Consider the following 12,025-nt stretch of genomic DNA (forward strand, 5'->3'; position numbering starts at 1 on the left):
AGATATTTTAAAACAATATAAATTGTTGGCAGATGAAATTTTTATATCTGGTATTGGTTATATAAAAATGAACAAACAGTATACTATTTAATGTGAAAGGTGAAAATATTCCACTTAACAAAAGCAAGTCAGGGACCTCTGTCATCATTTCTATTTAATATTGTACTTTTAAGTCCTATTCAGTACATAAAGATAAAAGCTTCAAGAATTTATATATGTGTGTATTATAAACTATCATTTACAATTTACATGAATGACTGTGTTAAAAAATTACTGCACCTGTATCCCAGCAACTTGGAAGGCTGAGGTTGGAGGATCACAAGTTCCAGGCCAGCCTCAGCAACTTGGATTAAGCAACCTAGGGAGACCCTGTATCAAAATTAAGAAAAAAAATTGGGGGAGGAAGGCTGCAAATGTAGTTAAGTGTTTAAGCTCACTAGGTTAAATCCCCAGTATGAAAAATAAATAAATATATAAATAAGCACCATGATCACCAACAAAAATAGCTTAAGTTAAAAGAAGCATTAAGGGATCACTTTACTTTTTTTATGTTTTCATAACTGTAACTGATAACAAAACCCAAATTCATTTCTATATACTAGCAATCAGCAGAACATAAAACTTCAAATAGATGTATTTTTCTATAAAAACAAACATTTTAGGACCTCAGGACTAAGTCTCACAAATCACACAAAAAGTATACACTTGTTTAGAAGACATTATAGAAGACTTTGCAAAATGGAGAGATGCTTGCTGTATAGAAAGCATTTCCTCCAAAACTGGTATGTAGAATCTATAAAATTACAATTAGCTGCTCAGTAGTATCTATGATGGAACTCATTGGGCATATTCTAAAATATCTGAGAAATAATCAAAGGCATGTTTATACTGAAGAATAAAATGAAGAGGAATTGGTTATGAAGTGTTGATGGGAATTTCAGGGTTGATGAAAAAAGAATGTATGACCTCGAGGTGGCAGTAATACTTGTTGAGTTTTATTTGATGCTTTTGGACAATTTTCTCCCAGCATGAGACCATCCTCAGCAACTGGGAGGGGACCTGCATTCAGAATGGGAGAAGAACAAGGGAACTCTGGGGGAGTGGAGGATCAGAGAAGCTCACATGTCTAAATGGTGCACTCAGCAGTGAGGTGAGAGCCATTGGGTCAGGGAGCCCCAGAGGGCAGTAGACACTGGGGTCTTTATAACTATAGAACTTATCTTTCTCATGGCTAGAACATGTTGGGTACAATTTCATGAATTAGGCAAAGTAGGGAGACTCTGGATGACTTAAGATCTACTTATTTAGGTTTATATTAAAATAATGGAAAGTGTAAAGAGTTGAGTTTAGTGATAATGAACTTTTAAACTAATCAGTCTCAGCCTGCTGTGAGAAAAAAAAGAGTTGATATACAGACGCTATGTTTGAATCATTTATGTAATCATTTATGTAATATTGACCTTTGAAGATAACATCATTTAATACATCCATATGAATTTATAATGTGTCATATTAGCACAGACAGGCACAAGTAGTCCAATGTAAAGTGCACATTGAAACTACAGTGAAATAAAATTTCAGCTTCCCCAGTCTCAGACCATTTAAATTATGAATGGTCACGTTCTAGCAAGAATAGTAAACTCTCTAGCTCTCTATGTATGGTAACACTCAAACATTACTTGTGAATATCAATTTTCACAACCTAATGGATAAGGATTAAATATTCAGTAGCATACATACATTTCCTGTGACTCAATTGCTTATATTATTTGTGTTCATCAGTGATATTCTTACATATTTCTACCAAGATCAACTTCTAACAGTTTGGATGACTGGAGTGGATTAGTAAAAAAAAAAAAAACAAAATAATGGATCCTTGAAATATAGAGGAACATATAAATCAATTTTATGTTTTTCATAAAATAAAACTGTTAGGTCAGAATTTGGGCAATTTTATGACAGAGAGTGGAGCAACTGAGGCAAAGGGCAGTGCGCCACACAGCAACCAATCAAACAGGCAGGAAAACTCCACTGACCCTTACCTTCACCTGTCACTCAGCAGGACCCCTGCCCATTCTGGCCTATAAAGATCCTGGTTTGGATCTCAAAAAGTATAATTTTGAGGTGAAGGCATCATTCCTAAACTGGCAAAATCGGACAATAAGTTGTTTCAGGTCGTGTGTGTGTGTGTGTGTGTGTGTGTGTGTGTGTACACTCATGTCTAGGTATATATGAAACTGTACCCTACAGTCCAGCCCACGGGACCCCAGGCTCTAGCTGGACCCAGGGCCCTGCCCTATCTCGAGACCCTAATGCTAGGCTAGCTCCCACACCCACAGTTTCCATGATTACTTTTAACACTTGGATGCTAAGACAGAGGATTAAATCTGAAAACTTTTTGTCACTGGGAGAATGAAGGAATTCATTCATTCAGATTTGAGATAACATTTTAGAAACAAGCAACACATTTTAAACTGAAGTGGGACAGAAGAGGATGGACACCTGAAGAATTTTCAGGATGAAAGTTTATTGACTGCAAGGTCCAGAGGGGCTGTCACCTAATAAAATTCTCCACTGAACCAAGAGTATAGAATTTATGTGATCTTTATACCCAGTGTGTGTGAGGGGGGTGAGGGGGCTAGGAGGGTCACATGACAAGTGCTTTTCATTCCCTCTTCTAGATGGATGTTTAACAAGTTCTTTTTCTGCAAACCTGGGATTTACAAAAAAGAGGAACGTATCAACCACAACGTCCATTCATCAAAGTTTGTGCTGATAAAAGCTTTCTGACAGATTAGGAGGAATTTACATGCCACAAATATGGTGGGGTTTCTGCTTAATTATGGTAAGTGTCTTCTGGGTGTACATCTGTAGCCTGCTTCAAAACAACTTTTTTTTTCTTTTTATTTTTTTTTTCCCCCCTGGGATAAACAGAGTTGCAAAACTTGCTTCTCATTCCCTTGGCTGTAGGCTTATCTGGTACTTTTTATTTCCTCTGCTCAGACCTTAGTTTCCTACTCTTTTCTCAAAATTTTTTTCCACATTGAACTCAAACTTTAGGGCTTAACATTGAATGAAAGTGGACCCTTTGATTGTGCTCAGATTCCTTGGAGCACAAAGGATTAATAACCATGGCAGAGCTATTTTTAAGGACCTGAGAGAATTTAAATAATTTTAACTGCATATTGCCCAACTTTTCTTCTGGGAGATGTCTCAGGCCTTAGAAAAATAAGAGAGGTTTGTGGTTATTCTGGCCCTGGTAATCTACTTTAAATGACACTTGGAAATTAAACAGAAATTTATATGTGCATTTGCATCCCTGAAATCATAAAGGATATGCAACTTTACGATAGAAAACACAGAACTTTTTAAGTACAAATGCCGAGGATGCTTTTATTTCCTTTTGGTTAGAAAGTCATAGTGAATATTTTCCTTCTTGAATCAAAACTGGGAAGTCCTACAGCTAGGACTCCTCATGTGGGCTTATTGATTATCTGGTAAGTAAAATTTCAATCAGCTGACAGGAGGTAAATGCTAGTATGGAGAGAGGAAATTAGAAGTCCATACACATATAAGGTATAAATTACATTTTAATTTATCGGTATTCCATGTGTGCATTTTCTTTTTAAGCATTTATAAATATTTCATATACCATCCAATATTTAAGGCAAATGCATTGAATGTTGTCATAGTCCTTCAGCACATGTGCAAATCATGTAGTCCTTTTTTCTTAGGTTTTAGAACATGAAGGCAATAACAAAACTATTCAGTGTCCCATATAAGATTTCTTAAAGAGAAGAAAAAGACATTGTCAGATAAGCTAAGTAACTAAAACTTAATGCAGAAAACATCTACAGAAAAAAGAAATTCAGTTGAAAAAAATGGAAAGAATACATTAGAGTGAAAATTTATTTTTGTTTTCCTACTGGCTTTATTAGTTGTGATGAATATACTGTAAGTGTAGTGTGTAAAATATTATGTTTCAGAATACCATAATATCACACAATACTGGACATTGGGGTGGAGCAAATCAGATGTGTACAAATGATAATAAGGTAAAAAGTAAGTGAGGAAATAAATATAATTAGTTCAACTGAGGTTCTGTACTTTATATAAAACTTCCGTGCTTGGGGGGAAACACCAGTTTGACCTTGACTTTTTGAGTCAAAAAACATCATTGAAAGAAAGAACTAATAGAAAAGGAAATATATCCCTGTAATAATTCTAAAAATATTTAGACCTGTCAACCACCTTATTCGTATCAAGACATCAAGAAAAATTAAAATATGTCAAAAATAATCCTCACTGTCAGCCAGTATTTACCCAAGTTATAAATAATACTTGCTTTCCTTTCTTGCAAAATAGAGATAATAAAAAGAACACTGGGTATTTGGTTTGATCATTGACCTAATACATATGAAATACTTTAAACTGCATCTTGGACATGGTCAATACCAACTAAAGAGTAAGTATTGTCATTTTTTTCCTCTTCTAGATCTGTGCAAGATCTTAATAATAATCCATTTGACATGAATGATGATCACTTTCATCTTTCTTTTCATTGTTCAGTGTATTTTTGTTTTTTCTCTTTTCATTATATATATATTGTCTATTCAATGCATAGTAATAAGAGAAGAAAAAGGTGAAAGTAAAATGAAAGAAAAAAGAATTAGCATTTTAACCCAGTGAACTCCAGGTAATCCAGTCTGTGCAATCACTGAAGATTGATAGTAGAAATGTTCATGTCAAAAAGGAGTAGCTGAATGTCAGGCAAGTTCTTGGTCCAGATTAGATGGCAAAATCTCTCGCCTGGTCTCTCCTCTGAGTCCAAAATTCACAGAATGACAGACACTGATTCGGTTTCCAAATCATCAAGGACACACACTATGAGGCACTGTGGTTACTTTGCGAAGAACAACCTTAAAATAATTAAATAAGATCTATCTATCAACCTGCTGCTCAAAATTAAATGTTCATAATGAGATTAATGGGAGTGTATTAGGGAGGATTAAGGGGATAAATATCTGCATAGTTTGAAGAGCCCAGTAAAACTTCCTGGAGGTAAAGGAGAAAGTGATGTCTTTTGAGCATGACTATACAGAAAGGAACCAAATATTTATAGTTTCAAAAGCATGGTATGCTGGATGAATCAAATGTGGGGAGAGGGCTATTTTAATAGAGATGAATGACTCTGTGACAATCGAGGAGGCATGCCCTGAAGGCTGTGCTATAATGTCTTATTAATAGGAAGAGAAAGGTCTGTGAGTGGGGGATTCTGAAGCCCAAACCCTAACAGGTGACTTAAATCACTTATTTATGAAAAGAAGACATGGAAAGCAGTCTGTTACCTGATGCATCCTTTGATCATATTCTGAGACTCAAGTAATCAACCATGAACAGACCTTTTGGAGTTCCAGAAAAATGATACAATCCTTATCTTTTAAGAAATAAGACTGTTTAGAGTTTACAAAAGAACTGGATAACAAGGCATATAAATTGATATAGCAAAGTTTGTTTTCAAAGAATATTAATGTTAGAGAAACAGGAAAAACTGTGAGTCATTTAATTATTTTCCCCTTGTGTGGGTGTAGAATCTAGTTAAGATCAGAGAGAGAGAGAAAGAGGGTTTTTCAAATCATCCTGCCTATTAAGTAATAAAATTTTCCCTAGTATAAATTTTATTATTTTCATCAATATATAAATTGTTATGCTTCAAAGCTATATAAACAAAATTTTAAAGTTATCATAAACGCATGGAAAGGATCTGAGGTATACTGAATAGTATAAAAACATATTGCCAAATTAATGGGAAATGAATGTATCAATAATCTGAACTGTGGCTATTTTTAAAATGATTTTTTTCTGATTATAGAACTCTAAAAATAAATGTGATATTTTAAAAAATGTTCCTTGGGATGCAGTATATGCACAATCATTATTTCTAAAATCAATACTTTAGTCTTTTTTATAAAATAAAACTAAAATAATTAGTCATATAATCACTAATATACTTTAAGTCATTATTGAAGTCCTATGTATGCTTATTGCCATTGATAATATTTTATTATTGTTGTTCCTGCCTCTAGTAGGAAATATACATTTCTCAACTCTAAATATTTAATAAGTACTATTTTTTTAATCTGTGTGTGTAAGTCAAAAGAAGTATCATTTCCATTGGACTTCAAAGAGTACTATATTCTCTTTCTTCCTTACCACACTGTTGATAAATATAAATGTTGTCTAGTCCAAAATCAGGACTGAGCAGAAGCAAATGCAATATTCACCTTGGGATCAGACCATTTAATAAGCAAGATATAATATCTAAATATTTAAAGAACAAAATTTTACAATAAAGAATTAAAAGCTTAAATAAAGATGGGATTCCACCTTGGCTTGCAGGATGCCCTTCATGGGCTGCACTGTTCTGAAACTGTGAGCAGGCATGTCACTCCAGGACAGGACGTGCTTTCTCATGAAGCTAACCTTCCCGTAACATGCAGAGGGTGACTGCACATCTTTGTTTATGCCTTAAGCAAAACCAAACATTAAAATTATTTCCTTTCAGTATAAAATACAACTTGAATATGATGGTAAGTTACATAGCTTGCCTAGCCATATGAACTAATTACTTCATAATATAAGGAATATGATTAAATAAATGAATTCATTTTATAATACTGAAATTCATACTGAGGTAAATCAATATTTCTCATGCTGGTTTATCATTTTTTTCAGCCAAATCTATTGTGCCTGAATTTCACCGGATCATGGAAAATACCCTTCTTCCTTAATTATCTTGCTCTCTCAGACCTGTGCTACACCTCTACAGTGACACCCAAGCTAATCACAGACTTGCTGGCAGAAGGGAACATGATTTCCTATAATAACTGCATGGCACAGCTTTTTACCATGCACATTTTCGGGGGCATCGAGATCTTAATTCTCACCGTGATGGCCTATGACCGCTATGTGGCCATCTGCAAGCCCCTGCACTACACCAGCCTCATGAGCAGGCAGAATGTAATGCTCTAGTCACTGCTTGCTGTGCTGGTGCACTTCCGCATTCCTTGGTTCAGGGCCTCCTCATCTTCAACCTACCCTTCTGTGGCCCCAATAAAATAGACCGCTATTTCTGCGATGTGTACCCTTTGCTGAAACTGGCCTGCACTGACACACACACAGTTGGAATCCTGGTGGTGGCCAATTCAGGCATGATGGGGTTGGTGACCTTTGTGGTTCTGATGCTATCTTACTTTTTGATATTATGCACCATCAGGGCTTACCCCGCAGAGAGCCACCGCAAAGCTCTTTCCACTTGCAGTTCCCACCTGACTGTTGTGGTTTTGTTCTTCATGCCTGTTCTCTTCATTTACATTAGACCCGCCACCACTTTTCCAGTGGACAAAGTGTTTGCTCTTTTCTACACCATCATTGCTCCCATGTTCAACCCTCTGATCTACACACTAAGAAACATGGAGATGAAGAAGGCCCTGAGGAAATTTTGGTGCCAGAAACCGTTTCTGACTGGGAGGCATGTCATCTGAGACACACATCTGTTTCTCAGAACCTTTCCACAGACTGGGAGGCATGTCAGCTGAGACACACATCCCTTTCTCAGAACCTTTCCACAGGTTGATACCTGCAGTTCAGCTTTCTTGTCTTTGGTCCAGGAGTGAATCTCCAGCTATACACAACTGCCCTCATCCCAGTTGTATCTGTCCTAAACTTTATTGACCTTGCTTTCTGTGTTTCACATCAAAAAGATTTATAAAGTACATTTTCTGTTTGTTAAAGATATTTCATATACATTTTAGAAATTTCAAAAGCAAAAATTATGTACATAAGTTCTAAAAGATACATTATTTGTATTTATAGTAATGTTTATATAGAAATGGGAAGAAATGGTTATATAGAAATAATTTCTAAAATCATTTTAATGAGATTATTTTAAAAATCACAAAATTTTATTAATGACAGAAATACTTGCTAAAAATTTCCCCTTTGTATTGTAATGAAAATGTGATGTTGATATAGGTTGGGTAAGCATGTAATTTACTTTCAATCATGAACAAATGAGTATAAGATTACAATAAAATATAGAGTTGAAATGATATCGTGTTTGGAAGGCAGGATGTCTATCTACTAGCAAATGTATGGGAAGTATGGACATACATGTCAAAAAATAAGTGCAGAGATATTGTGGAAACTTCACTTATTACTTGGTGTCATGAAATTGGAAACAGAATTCAAATTCTACTTTTGAAAGTTGACCCAGAGTATGCATAAATTAATTTTGTCCATTACCATCAAAATTAAAGTTACACATTTACACTTTACTGTAGAAGTCATACATCTGGATATTCATAGATGCCTATAGAATTAAAATACTTTTTAATAATCAAATGTCTTGTCTTTTTATATTTCTGAATAAAATAGGACTTGTTTGAGATGGAGAAGTGGTTCACTGGTAGAGCACATAGCTGCCATGCATAAAATCATGGGTTCAAATAAAAATATTATTCTAACATTGTATTGAAATGCTTAAAGTATATATTATCTAAATAAACCAAACCCAAAAAACCAAAGGCCGAGTATTTTCTCTGATATGCAGATGCTAATTCATAATAAGCAGGGAGCACTAGCTGTGAATAGATTTACTTTTATTAGGTAGAGGAGAATTAGGGGGGGGAAGGGGTATGGGGCTAGAAGCACAGTAGAGGGAAACGGACATTATTACCTCATGTACGTGTATGACTGCATGGTTTATGTGATCCTACAACGTGTACTATCAGAAAAATGTGAAATTACACTCCATTTATGTATGATTTGTCAAAATTTGTAAATGCATTCTACTGTCATGTACAACTAATTATAACAAATTTAAAAAAATACAAATTATCTCAAAAACTTCAAGAAGAGGAGATTCAAGATGGCGGACTAGAGGGTGGCTGCGTTTCGTGTTGCTCCAGGACTCAGGACTCAAGAAGAGGAGATATAGAGAGACTTGGGACCAACTCAAAGCAGCCAGGGGAGTGTCTCCCATTGGGGAGGCATCCCAGACGGGGCGGTAGCCCCGAAAAGAGAGAACTTTATGAAATAGAGCTGCCAGGGAGACGCCCCTCCCCCCGCTGGAGCAGTGAACGCGGACAACTGGGAGCATCGAAAAGGAGGCCGCTCGGCACAGTGCTTGGACTCGGCACAACCCACCCGGGCTCTGGGAGGCTGCCCAAAGGAGAAGGTGCTTGGTGAGCTGTTTGGACTGAAAGCGACCACCCCTGAACACAGGGGGCTGCCCAGAGGAGAAGGAGAAATACGGGCTCGGCACGTCACTTGGAATTGGAGCAGCTGCGCCAGGGCTCTGGGCGGCTATCCGGTGGAACAGCGTGGTGAGTGGTTTGGTCCCAGAGCATCCGCTCCTGAACACAGGGGGATTGTCTGGAGAAGGAGGAGGAGCGCGGCGGGGTGCTTGGGCTCGAAGTGACTGCACCAGGGCTACGGGTGGCAGTCGGGACAAGAAGGTGCACGGTGAGTTCCTGGGACTCATGACGCACCAGATCTCTGGGTGACTGCCTGGCGGAGAAGGAGGTGCGTGGTGGGTCACTTGGACTTAGAGCGACTGCAGGGAACACCAGGTGGCTGCTGGAGGAAAAGGCGTGTGGCGGGTCACTGGGACTCGAAGCGATATTGTAAGGGGCTCCAGGTGCCTGCTCAGAGGAGGGGCCGCATAGCCAGGCGAAAAGTGCAGAGCAGGGTCCCAGGGCATAGGCGGCTTCTTGGTGGAAGAGCCCCACAGACAAACTGAGGGGCGGAGCGAAGGCTCCAGGTCTGCAGGCAGCTTCTCTGAGGAGAGGCAGCCTAAGGAGATTCATATGTGAAGGGCGAGGCTTCCAGGCTGAGGAGGTAGGTCCGGGTCCCTGGGAACATTGCAGAAGAAGGCTGCCCAGCCCAGGAAGTAGTTGTGAATTGATCGGAACCTCTGGGAGGGAAACCGACCAGCGAGACCTCCCCACTGGGTGAGTCCTCCCTGTCGGGTGAGGTTCTCCCAAAAGGACTGTAAAATCAGAGACACAGACCCAAACTGGTCCTGCATCAGCCCACATCCTACTTCCCCTTTGGATGACTATTCATCAGGAAGTGAAGGTACCTCTGCCCACTAGCAGGGAATATACCCCACCGGAAGGCCACCTCCCCTAGGGAGTCAGCTTCCTTGTGGAGCCCCGCATTATCAACTTCCTCCAAGACTTCAGGCTACTGAAGGCTAAGAGGGGATATACTAGAAAGCTTCAGGGATATTATAAGACAATAGAGGAAATCTGCATTATCACAGCGGTCAACTGATACCTGAACAATATGAGAAAACAAGGAAAGAAAATGCTGCAAACAAATCTAGATGATACATCAATGAAACCCAACGACAGCATGGCAGAAGAAATGACAGAAAGGGAGTTCAGAATGTACATAATTAAAATGATCAGGGAAGCAAATGACGAGATGCAAGAGCAAATGCAGGCACTGAATGATCGCACCAATCGACAGTTAAAAGAGCAAATACAGGAAGCAAAAGATCATTTCAATAAAGAGTTAGAGATATTGAAAAAAAAAACAAACAGAAATCCTTGAAATGAAGGAAACAATAAACCAAATTAAGAACTCCATAGAAAGCATAACCAATAGAATAGAACACCTGGAAGACAGAACATCAGATATTGAAGATAAAATATTTAACCTTGAAAACAAAGTTGAAAAAACAGAGAAGATGGTAAGAAATCATGAACAGAATCTCCAAGAACTATGGGATATCATGAAAAGGCCAAATTTAAGAATTATTGGGATTGAGGAAGGCTTAGAGAAACAGACCAAAGGAATGAACAATCTATTCAATGAAATACTATCAGAAAATTTCCCAAATCTGAAGAATGAAATGGAAGATCAAGTACAAGAGGCTTATAGGACTCCAAATATACAAAATTACAACAGACCCACACCAAGGCACATTATAATGAAAATACCTAACATACAAAATAAAGACAGAATTTTAAAGGCCGCAAGACAGAGGAATCAAATTACATTCAGGGGGAAACCAATACGCATATCAGCAGATTTTTCAATCCAGACCCTAAAAGCTAGAAGGGCCTGGAACAACATTTTTCAAGCCCTGAAAGAAAATGGATGCCAACGAAGAATCTTATACCCAGCAAAACTTACCTTCAAATTTGATGATGAAATAAAATCCTTCCATGATAAACAAAAGCTAAAAGAATTTACAAAAAGAAAGCCAGCATTACAGAACATTCTCAGCAAAATATTCCACGAGGAAGAGATGAAAAACAAAGAAACAAATCAGCAATGGGAGGAACTATCCTAAAGGAATTGTCAAATAAAGGAAGAACCAAATCGTCTCAAAATAAATAAATAAATAAATAAAATGAACCAAATGACCGGGAATACTAATCATATCTCAATAATAACCCTGAATATTAATGGCCTGAACTCATCAATCAAAAGACATAGACTGGCAGATTGCATCAAAAAGAAAGATCCAACAATATGTTGCCTGCAAGAGACTCATCTCGTAGAAAGAGATACCCATAGACTAAAGGTGAAAGGATGGGGAAAAACATACCATGCACATGGACTCAGCAAAAAAGCTGGGGTATCCATCCTCATTTCAGATAATGTGGACTTCAAGTCAAAACTAGTCAGAAGGGATAAAGAAGGACATTACATACTGCTTAAGGGAACCATAAATCAGCAAGACATAACAATCATAAACATCTATGCCCCAAACAGTGGCTCATCCATGTATGTCAAACAAATCCTTCTCAATTTCAGAAACCAAATAGACCATAACACAATAATACTAGGTGATTTTAACACGCCTCTCTCACCACTGGACAGATCTTCCAAACAAAAATTGAACAAAGAAACCATAGATCTCAATAACACAATCAATAATTTAGACTCAATGGACATTTATAGAATATACCATCCAACCAAGAGCGAATACACTTTCTTCTCAGCAGCA

At 37.6% G+C, this 12,025-nt stretch overlaps 1 protein-coding gene across 1 annotated transcript in view; it reads left to right on the forward strand.

Moving 5' to 3' along the window:
- The window catches only part of LOC306639727 (olfactory receptor 4P4-like), a gene marked incomplete at both ends in the record, with an annotated part of 30,225 nt that extends 22,681 nt beyond the window's left edge, over positions 1 to 7,544 (forward strand). The window contains 2 exon segments of the mRNA XM_079103495.1: positions 6,777 to 7,015; positions 7,018 to 7,544. Of these exon segments, the coding sequence (XP_078959621.1) occupies positions 6,777 to 7,015; positions 7,018 to 7,544 (766 nt within the window).
- Positions 7,545 to 12,025: the final 4,481 nt, after the last annotated feature.

Source organism: Sciurus vulgaris (genome assembly GCF_902686455.1).
Source record: "Sciurus vulgaris genome assembly, chromosome: 11".
NCBI lineage: Eukaryota > Metazoa > Chordata > Mammalia > Rodentia > Sciuridae > Sciurus > Sciurus vulgaris.